Raw genomic sequence first — 23577 nt, 5'->3', positions numbered from 1 at the left:
CACATGTAGACCATGGGGACCAGGGTGTATTGTGGGAAACGTTGAAGGCTTATTTAAGGGGCTGCCTTAAGTCAAATATCTCCTATTTAAAATGGGAATCCTCTCCGGGAATTTTATAGTGATTTATAGGAGTCAAGAGCCCGATACAGCACGGAGGACCTGGAATTATACTGATGATAGAGAACTTTTAGATGGAGACCTTACGATGGAGGAGATTGAGGAGGCCCTCCGGGATATGGCGAAGGGAAAGGCTTCTGGCCCAGATGGTCTAACACTAGAGGTTTATCTTACTTACTTACCTCATCGTTTACCGCCCTTGCAGTCCATCTTCAGAGAGTCCTTTCGGTCCGGTTCCTTGCCTAGGTCCCTCTTGTTGAAACCTGATAAGGATCCATTAGATTGCGACTCCTACCGACCGATTCCTCTTCTGAACATGGATTACAAAATTCTGACAAAAATTCAAACTAATAGACTTAATAAAGTTATACTCTCTATTATCCATGCTGACCAATCTGGATTTATGCCAGGTCGGTCGAACACCGACAACATTAGACGCGCCCAAACAATTGTGTAGCTGGGTTCTGCAATTGGCAGGGACTGGGCCTTGGCCTCACTAGATGCAGCCAAGGCATTTGACTCTGTTGAATGGCCATATCTCATGTCCGCATGGAGGCATTTCGGTTTTGGCGAGGGCTTCATGCGTTGGATCTCTATTCTTTACATTGCACCTACAGCCCAGGTATTGATGAATGGGACTCGCTCTCCTTCCTTTTTCCTTGGGTGGGGCATTAGACAGGGGTGCCGCCTGTCGCCGCTCTTTTTTGCGGTGGTGGTGGAGCCACTGGCTATTCGTTTAAGACGGGACGCTCTGATTCCGGGCATAGATGTGGGGGATAGGGAGGATAAAATAGGCCTTTACGCAGATGACCTTATTTTATTTCTTGTATGACTCTGCCTCAGGCTATATGTATGTTAGACATATTTGGTGACTTCTCCAGTCTCCGTATAAATTGGTCTAAATCAGTCTTTCTCCCGCTCTCCCCCACCCCGTGGCCTGCTACTGTCTATGGCCTAAGAGTGGTGGATAGCTTTAAATACCTGGGGGAGGTGATACATAGAGACTCTAGTCAGGATTTCACTTTAAATGTCTCCCTCTTCTAACTCTTGTTAAAGATAAATTCAAGGTCTGGAGCGCTCTCCCGGTGTCTGTTCCTGGCAGGATAAACCTAATTAAAATGATAATACTGCCCAAATGCCTGTATATTATACAACATGCCTCCACTCCTATCCCCACTTCGTTTTATAAGTCCCTGCATTCGTTGCTCCTCCTTTATTTGGGGCAATTCTAGATCCAAATTGAAACTCTCCACTCTGCAGAGACTGAAAGACATGGAGGGATATGCTTTGCCTGATTTTCACATGTATTACTTTGCAGGACAACTGCGCCTTTTGCAGTCCTGGTTTTTGCCCTCCGTCATGCCAAACTGAGCATCATTTGACCCATTTTATTAATATGACTGACCTGCGGGTATGGCTGGAGACCCTGTCCACTGTTAGGCGGCGGCTCTTGCCGATCCATAGGTTAGCTCTACAGGTTTGGCGGGCAGACAAAACGATTTACTCATTCTCAGATGTCATGGAAGACTTGCCACTCTGACAATATAGGTTTCTCCCATCTGTCCTCAGATCTGGACCGCCAATTCTGGAAGGAGCACAACGTTTTACGTTTGAACTCACTCTATTAAAACAATATGTTCACGTCCTTCTTCCAATTACAGGATGAGTTTGGCCTCCCTAGAACATCCTTTTTTAAGTATTTACAACTGCAGCATGCCTCTGCTAGTCAGTTTCCTCAATCAGGTCCCTCAATCTCGGAATACCCTTTGATTGGAGTGTTAAGATCTCAGGGCCCTAGGGGGCTCATTTCTGTGTTGTATACCCATTTGATCACCACTAAGCATAACAACATGCCTCTGGCATCCAGGGACTAATGGAGGTCCCGTCTGTCCTCCCTAACTGATGAGGAGTGGCAGGAGGTGACTTCTTCCCATACACTGGTGTCTCCGGCAGCTAATAATAAAATGGTTCAGCTGTATATCATTCATGCTAGTTATTTAACGCCCCTCAGGTTACATCGTATGGGTAGGATACCAGATAATTGCCATAGATGCCATGCCCCTCGTGTAGATTTTTGGCACCTCATGTGGGACTTCCCTTATGTTGCTACATCTTGGCAAGATGTTATAGCCTTGTTGTCTACACTATTCTCTATTCCTGTCCCCCTACAATCAATATTATGTCTGTTTGGGATCCTGTCTGAGGAAGACTGGACTCCTCATGTGTGTATCTTCCAGAGAGAGAGTCCCTTTTTCTTGCTCGTAAAATGATTGCTGTGAGATGGATCCCAGGCCCCTATTCTGTCTGGATGGAAACGTATGGTGAATGCTACTATTCCCTATGAACAACTGATTTTTGAACAACACAGGGGGTGCCCTGGCAAGTTCGATAAAGTATGGGGTATGTGGTGCTCTTCCTCCTTGACCCAATACACGGTCCCTCCATTTACAAACACTATGGACGCCCTGAGAGCTCAGTTTGCACGAAAACGTAAGATTTCCCTTGACATACTTGTATTCTAGGGTGCTCCTATTCCCCTCTTCATTGTATTCATTCCCATTATCAGTTTTTACAAACTCGATCATTTGTACATCATGTTCTGCGTTTTCTGATCTCCACTTTCTGACCTATTTTGGTGTACCCTATGCCTGAATACCTGTTGCCTTAATAATTCTTTCTACTGTGAAGGAACCCCTTTATATATATTCTATATTTATATTATTTTTTGTTCTTTTTTTTCTATTGTGATTTTTTATTTTGTCCCCAGTTTGGCATATGTCGTACTGTAATCATCATTGTATGACATCTGTTTCTGTTATTGTTTTTCACTTATCAATAAAGCGAATTAAAAAAGAAAAAAGATAATTAACAGTATGGGGGATTACAGTACCAAGACAAGTTATCAAGCTTGGGGTTATTTAGTTAGGAGAAAAAATATCTTAGGGACTATCTGATCACAATGGGGGAGATTTATCAAAACCTGTGCAGAGGAAAAGTTGCCCAGTTGCCCATAGCAACCAATCAGCTCGCTTCTTTCATTTTTAAAAAGGCCTCTGCAAAATGAAAGAAGAAATCTGATTGGTTGCTATGGGCAACTGGGCAACTTTTACTTTGCACAGGTTTTGACAAATCTCCCCCAATGTGCAAACATATGAATGGGCATACCAATGTCAGAAACCATGACAAGGGGGAATACTCTACATCTAGAGAAAAGGAGGTTTCACCATCATCACAGAGAGGGAGTAATCATAGTTTGAAAATGTCACCAGGACCTGGGTAACTAACCCTCAGGGTGGGTCCCAGTGGCTGCTTTCTGTCCGGCTGGCTTGAGTGACACGTTTTTCCCTATACACTGCTAGGGAGAGACTTCTCACTCAAGCCGGCTGGGTGGGGAGCAACTGCCGAGACGCCTCCTAGTTACCCAGGTCCCGAGCATATCAGAGTAATTCATAGTGTCTTGGACAGGTGGTGCCTGCACCAGTTTTATGCTACCAGCCGTTTAGTCAGCATTAAACTGATGAAAGGTTCCATGTAAAGAGGTATTCCCACAATTAAAAATTATTTCCAATCCACAGGATTGGGAGTAAATACGTGATCAGCAAGGGTCGGATCACTGAGACCCCCCCTGATCACCAGAATGTTAGTGAAATGTTTCCTGAAATGAAGGGAGTGGACCAGCACGCCATTCATTCTCTAAGGAGAGGCACTTTTTTTATAATCAATGAATTGAGTGTTGACAGCGAATGTGCGATGCAAACAGCAAAATATTGAATATATAAAAGGAGGGTGGGTGTGATGAGAAGTGAATGTGGATGTTGTTAGGGACATGGCTAAGGGAATGGTTGGAGGCATGGATTTTGGGTGCCCATCCTAATTAAATAGGTTGTGCAAGCCTATTGTAGCAGAGCTGAATTTGCATAAAAGGTGTGTTATTCTTAAGGGCAAGGTCACACGTGGTGCAACCGCCACAGGGGCCATATGCTCCGGAAGTGCCGACAGCAGTCAGAGGGACTGCAGAGCGAATTTCCAGCTGGGGCAAAGTAGCTCTGTATGTCTGCTCGTAGAGGCAGATTTCCCACTGTAACAATCCACCACTACGAACGGACATGCTGAGCTACTCAGCCGCAGCCAGGAGCTCTCTCTGCAGTCTCTCTGTGACTGCCGCCGGCACATTTGCCGCAAGATATATGATGCAGATGCGCCCGTGTGACCCTGCCCCAAAGCACTATTTTCCAACTTTGTTGACAAATTCAGCTATACTACGTCCACTTCATATATGTGCACCTGTGCTGAACATTCCTTCTGGTATATGCAATTGATTTCAAGCTAGAACTAAAAGGAAAGTTTGTCCCAGGTGCACGTACCCAAAGTGTGTGCAGCAGAAGCCAATTTGTCATCATAGCACTTTAAAAACAATAAATGCTAGCTCTGCTATAACATCTACATGTATGTGACTCAAGCTCATGCACACTCACTGCGCGGTAAACGTGTAGAGGTTAGAAGACGGAGCCACCTAGGGTCAGGTGGCAGAACCACCACTCTTGAGCCCTGAGGAAGACAGGCTGCAGCACTAGACTATTATGGGTGAGATGAGGTCACTGCACATTACTGTGAGCAGGGGGGTGGCTATATGAGGGGGGGATTGACTATATGAAGGGGGAGGAGGAATGACTACATATGGCGGGGAATGACTATGTAACGGGGGGGGGGAGTCACTATATATAGGGAGGGGGAGTGACTATATATAGGGGGGGGGGGGAATGACTATTATGAATTTCGTACAGCCATTCCCCCTCATATAGCCGAACTCCCCTCCTTCCTGATTTAGCCATACCCCCTTACATAGCCATTCACCTCTCCTCCCTCATTTGGCCGTCCATCCCTACCCCTTATATAGCTGTCCACCCCTCCCCCCATATAGCCACCTCCCCCACTCAAATAGCTGTTCCTACCTCATATAGCCCTTTCCGCCCAATTTTATATTGCCAATTTGAGGCCTGTAATTTTCATCATATACCTCAACTATGAGAGACATAATGATAAAAAAAATCCATAAAATCACATTGTCTGATTTTTAAAGACCTTATTTGCAAATTATGGTGGAATATAAGTATTTGGTCACCTACAAACAAGCAAGATTTCTGGCTCTCACAGACCTGTAACAACTTCTTTAAGAGTCTCCTCTGTCTTCCACTCATTGCCTGTATTAATGGCACCTGTTTGAACTTATCAGTATAAAAGACACCTGTCCACAACCTCAAACAGTCACACCCCAAAAGACCAAAGATCTGTCGAAGGACACCAGAAACAAAATTGTAGACCTGCACCAGGCCGGGAAGACTGAATCTGCAATAGGCAAGCAGCTTGGTGTGAAGAAACCAACTGTGGGAACAGTTATTAGAAAATGGAAGACACACAAGACCACTGATAATCTCCCTCGATCTGGGGCTCCACGCAAGATCTCACTCCGTGGTGTCAAAATGATCACAAGAACGGTGAGCAAAGATCCCAGAACCACACGAGGGGGACCTAGTGAATGACCTGCAGAGAGCTGGGACCAAAAGTAACAAAGGCTACCATCAGTAACACACTACACCACCAGGGACTCAAATCATGCAGTGCCAGACGTGTCCCCCTGCTTAATCCAGTACATGTCCGGGCTCATCTGAATTTTGCTAGAGAGCATTTGGATGATCCAGAAGAGGATTGGGAGAATGTCATATGGTCAGATTAAACCAAAGTAGAACTTTTTGGTAAAAACTCAACTTGTCGTGTTTTGGGGAGAAAGAATGCTGAGTTGCATCCAAAGAACACCATACCTACTGTGAAGCATGGGGGTGGAAACATCATGCTTTGGGGCTGTTTTTCAGCATAGGGACAAGGACTACTGATCCGTGTAAAGGAAAGAATGAATGGAGCCATGTATCATGAGATTTTGGGTGAAAACCTCCTTCCATCAGTAAGGGCATTAAAGATGAAACATGGCTGGGTCTTTCAGCATGACAATGATCCCAAACTCACCACCCAGGCAACGAAGGAGTGGCTTTGAAAGAAGCATTTCAAGTTCCTGGAGTGGCCTAGCCAGTCTCCAGATCTCAACCCCATAGAAAACCTTTGGAGGGAGTTGAAAGTCTGTGTTGTCCAGCGACAGCCCCAAGACATCACTGCTCTAGAGATCTGCATGGAGGAATGGGACAAAATACCAGCAACAGTGTGTGAAAACCTTGTGAAAAGGTATTGGAGGTAAAAGGTGATCTGCAGTGGCACTGCCTTTCGGAGACCAAATTCAGTTCCAGTCCGGTTTAAAAAACAAAGTATTCACATTTATTGATGCATACATGTGATGGACAATCATGCAAGATGCGTTTTGGGGTTAAGTTCCCCCTTTCTCAATTGCAGAATAAACTATGTCTAGATTTTTACAGTACTGTTACGATTAAATAGTTAAAATGGCGCCAAAAAACAGGATCGGGGCCAGCCCAGGGGGCGTGACATGAGTGGTTTGAGCGCTTCATTGAAACAATGTCATACATTAAAAAAACTTATTTAATAAAATATATAAGTTAGCAGACATACAATAATCTTTGTAGTGAGTGCAATATTCTTTATGTCGTGATTACTCGTGTATCCATGGTGCTCCATCAGATGTTCTCAAAAAGAAGATCGCCAATCATAGTGATGCTGGTTTGGATAATACGTGATAACAGTATGCTGTATTGTTGATGTCATTTCAACCAATCAGATACTTGCCGATGTAGAGGCGCCAATCGATCCATTCAAAAAGGAGCTATTCGGTCAATCGGGTTTAAGCTGGTTTTCTGTGAATGTGGTCGTATTGGTACGTCTGAGAAGGAGACCAATCAGTTGTAACTTGATGACAGGATGGTAGCCAATCAGCGTGGTGCCTCTCTGGTGCTGGATAAAAGGGGGGATTATGAATTTCAGACATGCTAAGATTATACTGTGTGTTCAATATATTCGTTCAAACCCAGCGGTATTAAAAAGTTTTAAGCCTAAATATCCCAAAATTCTCACTTCTGCACAGCTCTGTGTATCGTCGATGGATGATAGATAGAATATGCTCAATAAGTATTACAGAAAAGTTGGAAAACTGGCAGTCATGTTTCAGAGCAGCATGACGGGACACACTATGTAGGCGATAGCTGTTTTTGACATTTGGTGTTTATTTAGTCTGGTGCACAGCATTTGGGTGATGCATCCTATATATTGGGTCCCGCAAGGACATTCCAGTAGATATATGACGTAATTTGATTTAAATGACATAAGAGATTTAATTTGGAATGTTTCCCCTGTTTTTTATGTAAACTCTTTGCACCGATTTTTTTATATTTTTGCAGCATTTGCAGTTAGGGGTGCAGCAACGGAAGGATCCTGTTATGGACTCGCTCAAGAAGGTAGATTTTTGAATATTCTTCAATTTGCTGGGAGCCAGGATATTCTTTAAAGACATGTTCTTTCTGAATGTAACTTGGGGAGTGATGGTAAAATGTCTTTCAGGAAGGAATCCATCAGGAGTACATTCCAGTGGGTCTGAAGTATTTGTTTAATCATTTTATGATCGGTGGAATATGTTGTAAGGAAATTGTAGGAATGGGAATTGATTGCAGGTGTATCATCGGTGGAGTTAATCATTTTTGGCTGAAGGGAAGTTTTTTGATTCAAAAGACTGGCTTTATATTTACTGTTTTTAATGATGGATGTTGGATAGCCCTTTGCCTTAAACCTGCTATCCAGAATTTTACTCTGGTTTTGGAAGTCTGCCTTGGATGTGCAATTACAGCGGATACGTTTGATAGGGAATGCTTCTTGTCCATTTCTCGAAATGGCAGCTGGTATAATCTAGATAACTATTCCAGTCAATGGCCTTAAACATTTTTTATGATCTTGGGCGTTGTGTGCGACTAAAACATCTAGGAATTCCGCATTATTGCTGACATGGATATATGTGAAATGGACACTCCAGGACTTTTCATTCAGAGAGGAGTGGAATTGTTTGAGATCTGATTCACCCCTATCCCATACAATGAAGATGTCGTCGATGTATCTACGGTACGTAATGCAGTGCTTGCAGAGGGGGTTCTGATAAATAAGAAGCTCTTCTCAGACGTAACAATACAACCACATTCACAGAAAACCAGCTTACACCAGATTGGCTGAATAGCTCCCTTTTGAACGGATCGATTGGCGCCTCTGCATCGGCAAGTATCTGATTGGTTGAAATGACATCAACGATACAGCGTACTGTTATCACGTATTATCCAAGCACGCATCACTATGATTGGCTATCTTCTTTTTGAGAACATCCGATAGAGCACCATGGATTGGCTGAAGGCTTGAACACATGACTACATAAACACAAATAGAGCATCCGATAGAGCACCATGGATTGGCTGAAGGCTTGAACACATGACTACATAAACACAAAGTTTCCGGCCCCGTCCACCCGGAAAGAAAAGGACGTCAGGGCCGTCGAGCAATGCAAATGGTCGTCGCTTCTATGAATGAACGAGTGTGAACTTAGTACGGGAATAGCCCGAAGTCTCGCCCATACTATAAAACTGTCATATCCCGTTATACGAGTAATCACGACATAAAGAATATTGCACTCACTACAAAGATTATTGTATGTCTGCTAACATATATTTTATTAAATTTGTTTTTAAATGTATGACATTGTTTCAATGAAGCACCATACAAACCACTCATGTCACGCCCCCTGAGCTGGCCCCCGATCCTGTTTTTTTGGTGCCTTTTTAACTATTTAAATGTAACAGTACTGTAAAAATCTAGACATATTTTATTCTGCAATTGAGAAAGGGGGAACTTAACCCCGAAATGTGTTTTGAATGATTGTCCATCACATGTATGCACCAATAGATGTGAATACTTTGTTTTAAACCGAACTGGAACTGAATTTGGTCTCCGAAAGGCAGCGTCACTGCAGATCACCTTTTACCTCCAATACCTTCTCATCCTTCTGCCGACCTCGGCCCGAGATCTCTCGTCTGACCCCATACGGAGGGGTGACACGCTTTACCAAAACATACCCCAGGTGAGTGCTTATCACAGCCGGGGGTCGTGTGGGACGTAATACACATGGAATTACACGAGGTGCTGTCCTCTCTATTCTTTTTTCTTTCCCCTAAAACCTTGTGAAGACTTACAGAAAATATCTGACCTCTGTAAATGCCAACAAAGGGTGTATAACAAAGTATTGAGATGAACTTTTGTTATTGACCAAATACTTATTTTTCACCATAATTTGCAAATAAATTCTTTAAAAATCAATGTGATGTTATGCATTTTTTTTTCTCATTGTGTCTTTCATAGTGGAGGTATACCTATGATGAAAATAACAGGCCTCATCTTTTTAAGCAGGAGAAATTGCACAATTGGTGGCTGACGAAATACTTTTATGCCCCACTGTCACGATGCCGGCTGGCAGGTAGTGGATCCTCTGTGTCAGAGAGGGATGGCGTGGACCGTGCTAGTGGACCGGTTCTAAGACACTACCGGTTTTCACCAGAGCCCGCCGCAAAGCGGGATGGTCTTGCTGCGGCGGTAGTGACCAGGTCGTATCCACTAGCAACGGCACCTCTCTGGCTGCTGAAGATGCTGAAGATAGGCGCGGTACAATGGAGTAGGCAGAAGCAAGGTCGGACGTAGCAGAAGGTCGGGGGCAGGCGGCAAGGATCGTAGTCAGGGGCAACGGCAGGAGGTCAGGAACACGGACTAGGAACAGACTAGGGAATGCTTTCACTAGGCACTAAGGCAACAAGATCCGGCCAGGGAGTGCAGGGGAAGTGAGGTATAAGTAGGGAGTGCACAGGTGGAAACTAATTAAGCTAATTGGGAAGATTGGGCCAGGCACCATCATTGGTGCACTGGCCCTTTAAATCGCAGAGACCCGGCGCGCGCGCGCCCTAGGGAGCGGGGCCGCGCGCGCCGGGACAGGACCGAGGGAGAGCGAGTCAGGTACGGGGACCGGGATGCGCATCGCGAGCGGGCGCTACCCGCATCGCGAATCGCACCCCGGCTGAAGGCGGGACCGCAGCGCACCCGGTCAGTGGATCTGACCGGGGCGCTGCAACAACGAAGATGAGGCGAGCGCTCCGGGGAGGAACGGGGACCCGGAGCGCTCGGCGTAACAGTACCCCCCCCCTTGGGTCTCCCCCTCTTCTTGGGGCCAAAGAACCTGAGAAAAAAAAACTCAATTTTTCCGTGAAGAGGTCCGATGCAAATTAGGAGGGGTCTGGCGAGACTGGTCACAGGAACGTAGAACCTGTTGATGAGAGAGGCCAAAAAAAATTTTCCTGCAGATCCGGAATCCAAGAAGAGCATAGTAGAGAAGGAGAAGGTAGAGGCAGATATCCGCACAGGCACAGTAAGGCGTGGAGAAGCAGAGTTGACATCAAGAACTGTGTCACCTTCGTGCGGAGTCAGCGTGCGTCTTTCCAGGCGGGGAGGACGGATAGGACAATCCTTCAGGAAGTGTTCGGTACCGGCATGGTACAGGCAAAGATTCTCCATGCGGCGTCGTGTCCTCTCTTGAGGTGTCAAGCAAGACCGGTCAACATGCATAGCCTCCGCGGCGGGAAGCACAGGAACAGATTGCAGAGGACCAGAGGAGAGAGGAGCCGGGGAGAAAAAACGCCTCGTGCGAACAAAGTCCATATCCAGGCGGAGCTCCAGACGCCATCCGGAAGAACGCATGTCAATGCGAGTGGCTAGATGAATGAGTTCATGTAGGTCAGCAGGAGTCTCTCGTGCGGCCAGAACATCTTTAATGTTGCTGGATAGGCCTTTTTTAAAGGTCGCGCAGAGAACCTCACTATTCCAGGACAACTCGTAAGCAAGAGCACGGAACTGAATGGCGTACTCGCCAACGGAAGAAACACCCTGGGCCAGGTTCAGCAGGGCAATCTCGGCTGAAGAAGCTCGGGCAGGTTCCTCAAAGACACTTCGAATTTCCGAGAAGAAGGAGTGTACAGAGGCAGTGACGGGGTCATTGCGGTCCCAGAGCGGTGCGGCCCATGACAGGGCTTTTCCAGACAGAAGGCAGAACACGAAAGCCACCTTAGACCTTTCAGTAGGAAACTGGTCCGACATCATCTCCAAGTGCTGGGAACATTGCGAAAGAAAGCCACGGCAATACTTAGAGTCCCCATCAAATTTGTCCGGCAAGGACAGGCAGAGGCTAGGAGTGGCCACTCGCTGCGGAGGAGGTGCAGGAGCTGGCGGAGGAGATGATTGCTGAAGAAGTTGCGAATGTTGGCGCACCATGGTGGACACTTCCGACAGCTGGTGGGTTAGAAGGGCGACCTGTCGGGCGATATCAGAGGCAACTGGCAGGGGATGTTGGTGCAAAATGGTGGACACTTCCGACAGCTGGTGGGTTAGATGGGCGATCTGTCGGGCGATATCAGAGACAACTGGCAGGGGAACCTCAGCGGGATCCATGGCCGGATCTACTGTCACGATGCCGGCTGGCAGGTAGTGGATCCTCTGTGTCAGAGAGGGATGGCGTGGACCGTGCTAGTGGACCGGTTCTAAGACACTACCGGTTTTCACCAGAGCCCGCCGCAAAGCGGGATGGTCTTGCTGCGGCGGTAGTGACCAGGTCGTATCCACTAGCAACGGCACCTCTCTGGCTGCTGAAGATGCTGAAGATAGGCGCGGTACAATGGAGTAGGCAGAAGCAAGGTCGGACGTAGCAGAAGGTCGGGGGCAGGCGGCAAGGATCGTAGTCAGGGGCAACGGCAGGAGGTCAGGAACACGGACTAGGAACAGACTAGGGAATGCTTTCACTAGGCACTAAGGCAACAAGATCCGGCCAGGGAGTGCAGGGGAAGTGAGGTATAAGTAGGGAGTGCACAGGTGGAAACTAATTAAGCTAATTGGGAAGATTGGGCCAGGCACCATCATTGGTGCACTGGCCCTTTAAATCGCAGAGACCCGGCGCGCGCGCGCCCTAGGGAGCGGGGCCGCGCGCGCCGGGACAGGACCGAGGGAGAGCGAGTCAGGTACGGGGACCGGGATGCGCATCGCGAGCGGGCGCTACCCGCATCGCGAATCGCACCCCGGCTGAAGGCGGGACCGCAGCGCACCCGGTCAGTGGATCTGACCGGGGCGCTGCAACAACGAAGATGAGGCGAGCGCTCCGGGGAGGAACGGGGACCCGGAGCGCTCGGCGTAACACCCACTGTAGTCATTTCCTTCATTTCATATTATGACATGAGGGGAATGGCTATATGCAGTGGGGGAATTGGACATGAAATGGAAGGGATTTCACCATTTGTTTATTATATCGCAATCGCATAATGAAATCAAAATATTTGCCTCCGTTATCGCACATTTTCCCCACATCGTGGAGCCCTAATCTGTATGTATAAATACTGTAAACAAGTCTGTATATATACACACACGTACTTTTAACCCCCTCCTGCCACAGGATATATGCATACAGCCTATCTTCTGACACGCTGTCACAATAGGTTGTATGCATGTATTCTATTGATCTCCTGCTCTGCACAATAAGCTGCAGGAGATCGGCAATGGGACTAGTGCAATACCGGTTGCCCCCCCCCTTGAATTAATTAATTATCAGCCGCAGCATGCTGAAAACTAATCATATGTGACCTGCTACTTTCCCCCCCTCCCCCGGTTTATCAGCCCAGCACTGCGCTGTCCCCCACAGGGGACTAATCATATGTGACCCGCGAGGAGAGAAGCAGTGCCCACGGGTCACATGATGATGGGGGTAAATACCGTTGAATACCGTGGAACCGCTATAATTTACAAAAATACCGTGATACACATTTTTGGTCATACCACCAAGCTCTATATGGGACCAGCTGTCAGTCCCGCTGCAGCTGACCAGACCAGGATCGCACGAGTCTCAGCAGCATTAACCCGATAGATGCCATGATCAGTACTGATCACAGCATCTATGGGATTGACAGGGGGAGGAGCAGCTGATGGCCTCCTGTCCGCCTATTACGGCAGCCTGTGAGGCCCAGCCATTGCCATAGGCTTAGGCATACTGATAGTTACTTAGGCATACTGTTTTGCAGTACCAATGAACTGTAGCATAGTATAACAGTTAAAAAGTGAAAGGTATAAAAATGAAAGGTTTTTCAATAAACACAAGTGAAAGATATAAAGAAGAAAAAAGGTATTCCAATGCTAGTGTAGTATGCTTTCAAATAAAGTTATTTTCAATAAAATAAATAAACACTGTGGTTTCCTAGCATTATCAAAACTACAACTCCCAGCATGTACGTGATTAGGATTATGTACTGAGTTACAAATTACTTTTTTGTGGGATCTGACAGGTACACTTTAAAGGATTAATGTATGTATATGTATTTACTTAGTTTTAGGAAGCTTTATTAATAGTGTACACATTACTAAAAGGTACTGTGATGCTGTGTCTGCAGTTCAGTGGTTGAGGACAGTGCCATGGTACCACTAACTGTACAGCAGCTGCAGTTGAATCAGGGCTAGGAGCAATATGCTACAATAATATGGCAGTTTAGAGTGGGGGGATAAAGGAAGACTGAAGAATCATGGGAAGTGTAGTCTTCAGTGGATAAGTAATGTTATTCTGTAGAAGCAAGAGGGGTATTATTCATCTAAGGATCTTTCTAAAAAAATCAATAAAAACTCTTCTAGGCCCAGAGATGATATATTATGTTCCACACGCACTGAACCCTGAACAGAGATCCGACACAGATGGGAACCTAGTCTGTGGCTCTTTGCCTGTGGAAATAGGGGAAAACAAAATGTATTAGTTGTATTGAGTCATTTTTTATTTTTTTGCAAACAGCTGAAAATTTTAGGATTTCCAAAATAAATGTTGTTATTTGCACTGGGGGGTTGTTTAATATTTATTGCAACTATATTTACCAGTAGAAAGCTAAGCACAAGCCAACTTTATTACCTTGGAAAGTAAATCACAGCGTTCTGCTAACATGTTTACTCCTCTAAATATGGAAAATAAAAGCAGGTCTGCTCTGAATCCACTAGAAGTCTAGCCTGAGAACTCTGTAAAATAGAATCGAACCGAATAAATAACACAGATGAAATGCTTCACAGAAGCTGCACAAAAAGGCCCTTTATTCTGCAACCTGATCCTTCCACTGTGAAGAGAAACTGTACTGCTTAATCTTCGAGAGAAAAGTCAACTCTGCTGCTTCAGCTAAGGCCCCTTTCACACTATAATTTTATCCGTTTTAAAGACCCGTTATAATATTCCGTTTTGAAAACCCTTAAAATCGTCCGTTAAACGGCCGTTACAAAATCCCATTATAGTGGGATTTTTATATTACCCGTTTTAACACATCATAGCCCGTTATTAATAACGGACGTTATTTTGTGATGGGAGAAAGTAACGGTAGAAATAGTGCATGCACGACCGATTTTATGGGTTTTCATAATGGAACAATTCTGTGGTTTAATATTTTTTAACATTAACGCCATTGACCATATGCAATATAAAATGTTATTTTAATACTTTAGACAATTATGCACATGTCAATATCAAATGCGTTTATTTTATGTTTACATATTTTTATATGGAAAAAAAAAAGGAAAGGGGGGGTCATGTGAACTTAAAGGAGAACTCCGGAATATAAAAATTGTCACCCATACTGCCGGCAGTAAAAAAATAAAGATGTACATACCTTCCTCCGCTCCCTCGGGGCCTCCGGTAACCGTCTCCGGTCTCCGCCGCGATCCTCTTCCTGGTTGCCGGTGGTCGGAGAGTCTTACTGCGCTCAGCCAATCACCAGCCGCAGTGAAGTCCCAACTCGGCCGGCGATAGGCTGAGCGGCAGTGTGACGTTTTCGGACCCGGCAGCAGGTGCCGGTGTAGTGAAGAATTTTGTGTCCTGAAGTGTTCTCACACTGCCGCTCAGCCTATCGCCGGCCAAGTCGGAACTTCGCTGATATTGGCTGGTGATTGGCTGAGCACAGTATGATTCTCCGACCACCAGCAACCAGGAAGAGGATCACGGCGGAGACCGGAGACGGTTACCGGAGGCCCCGGGGGAGCGGAGGAAGGTATGTACATCTTTATTTTTTTACTGCCGGCAGTATTGGGGACAATTTTTATATTCCAGAGTTCTCCGTTAATATGGAAGAGGTTAACGTGTTTTATTATTTTATTTTTTTTACACTTCATTAGTCCCCTTAGGGGACTTTTAGGATGAATCATTAGATTCCTCATACAGATCAATGCAGTTCTATTGAAATCGGTTGATCTGCGCCCATTTGATTGAGCCAGGCAGACTCAATCAAATACAGATCCACAGCAGCCATGGATGAAGAGATAAGCCCTCCAGCTACCTCCACAGTCGCCCCCCCCCCACAGTCAGTCATCGCATGCTGGATATTAGCGGCGACCCCGAGCTACTGAAATCAACTGAGGGCTGCCCGGTATGGAGCGGGCTCAAGTAAGGAGCCTGCTCCATACAACCTGAGCACCGTCATTTTAAAATCAGAGGGGGAAGTCGGCCCGGTGTGAGGTGCATATTCACCAGCCCTGCTTGCCCGAAGGAGGGCTAAATGTTTGAAAAATTCACCTGCTCGGCACCCGGAACTGCATGTCCCGGGTGTCGGGCGATAGGATTTCCACATACCTGAGACCAGTGTTTCTCAACATGCCTAGTGCCCCCTACTTATTACATCAGGTTAAACATCATAGCATGAGGACAGTAGAAATAACCCTAGAGTTCTGGTATGGACCCCCTGGGGTACATGTCTAACAGGTTGAGAGCCTAGGCTGTAGACTACACTGTACATTCTATTAATGAGTTAAGAAAAAAACCCGACATGTTTATGTATTTTACATGCGATTCTGTGCTCGTAAACACATGGAAAGAAGACACATTTCATGGTTTTCAATAGGAATACAGACCACAGCTCATACTGTAAATGGTTACATTAATATTTTCGGCCACAGACTTTAAAAAAATTTCCCTTTTTGATGCGTATTCCATGTGGGGTAGCCACTGCAGCAAAAAAGGGAGCACAGCCAACTATTTATAATGTTTCCAGTGAGTAAGGATCAGGTCATTACAGACAAATATCTTTACCACTTTTACCACTGTGCTCCTATCATCTTCTTTCTGGATGGTATATTACTTTTTATAACATCTACATGAGGTTACTATAGTAAGACCCAGGGGACCCTTGCAATCAAACACTACAGCCTACAAAATGGGGACTCACTAGATTTTTTTCGAATGATAGTAACCAAGTAAAACTTTTACAGCACATCAGGTTTATTATTTTTTTCAAATACATTTATTTAGCAAATGAGCTTCCTTCTCCCTATATTCTGCACCTTTACTGCCCCACTCCACTCTAGAAGCAGTGGTCGGGCTGGTGTGTGTGTGTCTGTGTATAGGCAAAAATAATTAACCTGATGTGCCCTACACGATTAACTATGTTAGTTGAGATGGGAATATAAGGCAGGAATACTGTACTTCTTTAAGCACCAGGAAAGTAAATTGGGCTGATGGTAGATCTGTCCGCTAAGAAACTACAACCTACTGGTCTGAACCACATAAAGGACAGCAATTCCGGCTGCTGAGAGTGAGACCCCAACTGATCGCTAGAACAAGGTGACACTGTGCTTGTGCCACTTGGTTCTATCGATCGTGGTGGTCTTAGCAACTGGACCTCCACTGATCACAATTAATGACATGTCAGTAGTTATGTGAACAGTTTGGTAAAATTTTATATTGGGTCTGAAAGGGGAACATGAATAACAGTAAGCAGTTTTCCTAGGACTGGGCGGTATGGCCAAATATGTGTATCGCGTTATTTTTGTAACTTATGGCGGTTCCACGGTGTATAATGGTATTCCCCCCCCCTCCCCAAAAATTAATTATCAGCCCACCACCGCACTGTCTCCATCGGGGTACAACTCACGTCACCCGCAAGCGCTGTTCTCCTCGTCCTCCTGTTTGTTGCGGCGCCCGCCGGCGCTGACACTCTATACTTGGCGGTATCCCTATGCTGTATGCCTATGCCCGGGCTGCAAAAGGTAAACAAAATAAACTAACGCATGTTCCGACGTCTGCTTTACGCTGGGGACCTAACGTCGGTAGCCATCAGCTTATCACCGGTCACAGCGATGTTCCGCCTCGGCCGGTGATAGGCTGAGCCCTCTGTCATGTAAGAAGCCGGCTTCTTATATGACAGTGGACTCAACCCATCACTGGCCGAGGCAGAACATTGCTGCGGCCAGTGATAGGCTGACGGCTGTCTGTCGTTCCATTCCCTGGGAAGCAAGTCCGGACTGATGGGGAAGGTGAGTTAAAGTTTATTTTGTTTACCTTTTGCAGCCCGGGCATAGGGATACAGTATAGAGCAGTGGTTTGCAATCTGTGGACCTCCAGATGTTGCAAAACTACAACTCCCAGCATGCCCGGACTTGGCTGTCCAGCATGCTGGGAGTTGTAGTTTTGCAACATCTGGAGGTTGAAGACCACTGGTATAGAGTGCCAGCGCCGGCGGCAGCAACAAACAGGAGGACCAGGAGGGCAGTGCTTGCGGGTGACATATGTGAGTAGTAGCGCTGGGCTGATAATTAATTGGGGGGGGGGGGGCAGAACAGTGCTCGCGGGTCACATATAATTAGTTCCCCAGCGCTGCTGATAATTCATTCCAAAGGGGGAGGGGCCAAACCGGTATTGCGGTATGGTTTAAAATTCATATCGTGCAGCACAAAAATTTCGTTATTCGGTATGAACCGGTATACCGCCCAGCACTAAGTTTTCAATGTGAGCTCGATAATCCAATATATTGTAGAATCATCTTATTATGCTGTTTTCGGCCATAATATATTAAAAATGCAAATATAAACATCACAAAAAACATGTTTTTTTTCAGCAAAATGTAAACATAGCCACACGCAGACTGCACAGATGGAGCTGCTGGCGGAAGGATAGTGTGACGGATCACCACTGGCGCTGCATCCAGGACACACTCAAGCCATTTACAAAGTCTTTTTTACCTATTTTTTGGCCACCAAAAAGAATAATAATAAAAGGTATAGAAGGCATTTATATTGCACAGTGAATTGCATCTTTCGGTCAGTGCTTTGAAATTATTGTTAAGTATTTAAAGGGGTACTCCGGTGAAAACCTTTTTTCTTTTAAATCAACTGGTGGCAGAAAGTTAAACATATTTGTAAATTACTTCTATTAAAAAATCTTAATCCTTCCAGTACTTATTAGCTGCTGAATACTACAGAGGAAATTATTTTCTTTTTGGAACACTGATGACATCACGAGCACAGTTCTCTCTGCTGATGTTATTATAATAATAACGCTTTATTTATTGTTGTCCTTAGTGGGATTTGAACCCAAGTCCCCAGCACTGCAAGGCAGCAGTGCTAACCACTGAGCCACCATACATCTGCTATGCACGGTTGCTAAAATGGACAGAGATGTCAGCAGAGAGCACTGTGTTCGTGATGTCATCAGTGTTCCAAAAAGAAAGGAATTTCCTCTGTAGCATTCAGCAGCTAATAAGTACTGGAAGGATTAAGATTTTTTCATAGAAGTAATTTACAAATATGTTTAACTTTCTGCCACCAGTTGAGTTAAAAGAAAAAAGGTTTTCACCGGAGTACCCCTTTAATATATGGTTTTCTATTGGTACAGCCATTATACATAAACTCCACATACAACACATTGTAGTAGCTTCTGTATTGTAAATATAATATTGTAAGCATTATAATGTTGATTTTTTTGAGCATTTAGACTCTGCTATAATAGTTACCGGCACACAACTGGTAAGTTCTCCCTTCTGTAAGTTCATGTAATATTTTAAGGAAGAGCATTAAAAGAGATGACTGAAAAAGTTCGGACTGTTCTATATGGCAAGGGGAGGAGGCAGAATGTGCTATTGTGAAGTAAGGGCGAGTTTCACAGTGTTTAGTGTTTTTTTTTTTTTTCTTCTTTAATATGTTTTACACACTTGAAAAGAAAAAAAAAAAACCTTTACGTTAATAGATGCTGTTGAAGGTTTCCTATTAACTAACATAATAAAAAAAGGGATTGCAATGTATACTTTTTTTCTGTACACAGCGGCACAGTTGACTATTTTTTGCATATAGTAAAATTAAAAGGACAGTAAAGAGAACAGTGAAAAAACAGAAATAAAAACACAGTGTGAACCCACCCTAAGCAGAGAGTAAAGGAAGTAGAGGAAGCATTGTTTTCCACCCATATATAGCTGTGTGGGCTGTCATCTACTGCAGCTCACTGAACTCCTGTATGCCCACATATGTTGACAGAGACACATGACTTATCAAAACCTGTTCAGAGGAAAAGTTGCCCAGTTGCCCATAGCAACCAATCAGCTCCCTTCTTTCATTTTTAACAAGGACCCTGCAAAATGAAAGAAGTGATCTGATTGGTTGCTATGGGCAACTGGGCAACTTTTCCTCTGAACAGGTTTTGATAACTCTCACCCATACACTTGACAATGCAGGATGAAAACAGTCAAACACAGATACAGGATAGACAGACCTGTCCTTACTGCTGCAATTTTTTTTCATATCCCCCCCCCCCCCCAAAGTTTCAAAGTAAAAAGGCAAGTTTTAGGCTGGGTTCACACCACGTTTTTGCAATACAGTTCCAGTATCAGGTTTTTGATTCCTGAAAACCTATCTACACTGTATCAAAACGTGTGTACACATGTTTATCCATATACGGTTTGAAAAATGATGTCCGGTTGCATAAGTTTTTTAAGAAAAAAATGTATACGTTTAACTTTTTACTCCACTATGAATAAAGTTTCACTTGTTTGATTGAAATTCCAAGAAAAAAAACTGTGCAAAGTCTGAAAACCCTATGGTGAAAACCAGATGGAACCGTATACACATACAGTTTTGTACGCTTCCCATTGACTCCCATGTTAAAAAAAAAAGAAAAAAACGTATACAGTTTAATACGCAGCGCACATTAGAAGTGGAGGCAGCGCACATTAGAGAAGTGGAGGCAGCGCACATTAGAGAAGTGGAGGCAGCGCACATTAGAGGAGTGGAGGCAGCGCACATTAGAGGAGTGGAGGCAGCGCACATTAGAGAAGTGGAGGCAGCGCACATTAGAGAAGTGGAGGCAGCGCACATTAGAGAAGTGGAGGCAGCGCACATTAGAGGAGTGGAGGCAGCGCACATTAGAGGAGTGGAGGCAGCGCACATTAGAGGAGTGGAGGCAGCGCACATTAGAGGAGTGGAGGCAGCGCACATTAGAGGAGTGGAGGCAGCGCACATTAGAGAAGTGGAGGCAGCGCACATTAGAGAAGTGGAGGCAGCGCACATTAGAGAAGTGGAGGCAGCGCACATTAGAAGTGGAGGCAGCGCACATTAGAAGTGGAGGCAGCGCACATTAGAAGTGGAGGCAGCGCACATTAGAGGAGTGGAGGCAGCGCACATTAGAGGAGTGGAGGCAGCGCACATTAGAAGTGGAGGCAGCGCACATTAGAAGTGGAGGCAGCGCACATTAGAAGTGGAGGCAGCGCACATTAGAAGTGGAGGCAGCGCACATTAGAAGTGGAGGCAGCGCACATTAGAAGTGAAGGCAGCGCACATTAGAAGTGGAGGCAGCGCACATTAGAGGAGTGGAGGCAGCGCACATTAGAAGTGGAGGCAGCGCACATTAGAAGTGGAGGCAGCGCACATTAGAAGTGGAGGCAGCGCACATTAGAAGTGGAGGCAGCGCACATTAGAAGTGGAGGCAGCGCACATTAGAAGTGGAGGCAGCGCACATTAGAGGAGTGGAGGCAGCGCACATTAGAAGTGGAGGCAGCGCACATTAGAAGTGGAGGCAGCGCACATTAGAAGTGGAGGCAGCGCACATTAGAAGTGGAGGCAGCGCACATTAGAAGTGGAGGCAGCGCACATTAGAAGTGAAGGCAGCGCACATTAGAGGAGTGGAGGCGGCGCACATTAGAAGTGGAGGCAGTGCACATTAGAAGTGGAGGCAGTGCACATTAGAAGTGGAGGCAGTGCACATTAGAAGTGGAGGCAGCGCACATTAGAAGTGGAGGCAGCGCACATTAGAAGTGGAGGAGGCGCACATTAGAAGTGGAGGCGGCGCACATTAGAAGTGGAGGCGGCGCACATTAGAAGTGAAGGCAGCGCACATTAGAGGAGTGGAGGCGGCGCACATTAGAAGTGGAGGCAGTGCACATTAGAAGTGGAGGCAGTGCACATTACAAGTGGAGGCAGTGCACATTACAAGTGGAGGCAGCGCACATTAGAAGTGGAGGCAGTGCACATTAGAAGTGGAGGCGGCGCACATTAGAAGTGGAGGCGGCGCACATTAGAAGTGGAGGCGGCGCACATTAGAGGCGGCGCACATTAGAAGTGGAGGCAGCGCACATTAGAAGTGGAGGCAGCGCACATTAGAAGTGGAGGCAGCGCACATTAGAAGTGAAGGCAGAGCACATTAGAGGAGTGGAGGCGGCGCACATTAGAAGTGGAGGCAGTGCACATTAGAAGTGGAGGCAGTGCACATTAGAAGTGGAGGCAGCGCACATTAGAAGTGGAGGCAGTGCACATTAGAAGTGGAGGCGGCGCACATTAGAAGTGGAGGCGGCGCACATTAGAAGTGGAGGCGGCGCACATTAGAGGCGGCGCACATTAGAAGTGGAGGCAGTGCACATTAGAAGTGGAGGCAGCGCACATTAGAAGTGGAGGCAGCGCACATTAGAAGTGGAGGCAGCGCACATTAGAAGTGGAGGCAGTGCACATTAGAAGTGGAGGCAGCGCACATTAGAAGTGAAGGCAGCGCACATTAGAAGTGAAGGCAGCGCACATTAGAAGTGGAGGCAGTGCACATTAGAGAAGTGGAGGCAGCGCACATTAGAAGTGGAGGCAGCGCACATTAGAGAAGTGGAGGCAGCGCACATTAGAGAAGTGGAGGCAGCGCACATTAGAGAAGTGGAGGCAGCGCACATTAGAGAAGTGGAGGCAGCGCACATTAGAGAAGTGGAGGCAGCGCACATTAGAGAAGTGGAGGCAGCGCACATTAGAGAAGTGGAGGCAGCGCACATTAGAGAAGTGGAGGCAGCGCACATTAGAAGTGGAGGCAGCGCACATTAGAAGTGGAGGCAGCGCACATTAGAAGTGTTCTCTGGCTCTGAACTTTGAAGCTTCAAGTGGTTATTCAGGGAACTACCGCATACGAAGTACTGAATGTAGACCTGGCTCCAGAGTAGTGACTGTTCGGCCCCCGGTCACACATGACAGAAGACATACATCGAGTCCTTACCGCCTGGCACAGCTTGAGGGTGGCGCCGCTGGAGCGGGGGTAGCTTCGGTCTATGAGCCCCGGGCTGTTGTACTGCACGTTACTGCTGCTGGCCGTGGTCCGGATCACCGTCACACTATGTTGGGACATGATGCTGCCCCGGTCCTGTATGGAGTGCAGGCAGGAGAGCGGCGGGCGGATGCTGGAATGACGAGATTCGGCTTCACTTGTGGGGGGGGGGGGCCGGCGCTGACTCAACCGCTGCTCCGCCCGAGTGCAGCCCCTTTCCTGGCTATGTGCGCCTCCAGAAGACGTGCAGACGCCATCTCCTCCGCCCCGTACTATAGCGGTACTGGAGAGTACACACATACAGATACCACCGTGTCACCTAGAAGAAGAGTTCAGAAACTTCAGATAGGATGGGTTAAGACCCCATACTGTATCAGAATACTCCCCACCCTACAGTGCCCACTTACAGTGTCAGAATGTCCCTTACCCTAGAATGCCCCTAACCTTTAAGTTTCGCCATAGTCTCAAAATGCCCCTTACCTTTGAAGTACACCCATAAAGTGTTAGAATGCCCCCAACTCCTAATGTACAGTGCCACCACTGAATGCCACCTTGAAGTGTCTCTGTACATAGTCAGTGCGCCGCCATTAAAATTTAAATTTGTTGGCATGTGAAAATGCCCGTCCTTGGTCAAATAAGCTATATAATCTCTATATATATATATAAAACTCAATGGGGGACATGTATCATTATGTGTGTATGGTAGAAGCAGTTTACCCCTTTGCCGAATTCTAAATTAGGCGCAGATGCGCTAAATTTATCAATCTAGCGCAATGAGTTTCTTAAATTGCAGGTAAATATAGTAATCTCCTCATACCTCCACTCTTTGAAAAATGAAATCGATGATTTAGAGCTTCTTGCTACGTGCAGTCCAAGATGGCTTATATTTGCATAAAAAATATGGTCATTGCGCAAGATTTATGCGGGTAAATGAAATGTACGCAGTTAATCAATTCGTGCATACTAAATATGTCACTCCAAAGTACACCGAAACATACATATGTGGAGGAAATGCTCCACCAGAATGTTACGCAAAAAAACAGCTTACGCAAAAGCATGAATTTAAACACAAAATAGGTAAAATCTTTGATACATGT

At 45.9% G+C, this 23577-nt stretch overlaps 1 protein-coding gene across 5 annotated transcripts in view; it reads right to left on the bottom strand.

The window, feature by feature from the left end:
* The window catches only part of CMTM7 (CKLF like MARVEL transmembrane domain containing 7), a 76583-nt gene extending 53507 nt beyond the window's left edge, over positions 1–23076 (bottom strand). Inside the window, exons 1-2 of one of the 5 annotated variants that reach the window (XM_056520099.1) lie at positions 22433–23076; positions 14081–14184 (exon numbers count right to left, since the gene is read on the bottom strand). In XM_056520099.1, coding sequence (XP_056376074.1) covers positions 14081–14113 — 33 coding nt within the window. In that variant the 5' untranslated portion in view covers positions 14114–14184; positions 22433–23076. Of the gene's footprint in view, positions 1–1522; positions 1703–14080; positions 14185–19334; positions 19471–22432 lie in introns of those variants that run through there. The other 4 variants (XM_056520097.1, XM_056520100.1, XM_056520095.1 and 1 more) reach the window with 4 other exon arrangements.
* Positions 23077–23577: the final 501 nt, after the last annotated feature.

The sequence above is a fragment of the Hyla sarda genome, chromosome 5 (assembly GCF_029499605.1).
Source record: "Hyla sarda isolate aHylSar1 chromosome 5, aHylSar1.hap1, whole genome shotgun sequence".
In the NCBI taxonomy this organism is placed as follows: Eukaryota; Metazoa; Chordata; class Amphibia; order Anura; family Hylidae; genus Hyla; species Hyla sarda.
Note: the sequence above shows the minus strand (reverse complement) of the source record. Positions and strands in the feature narration are given on the sequence as shown.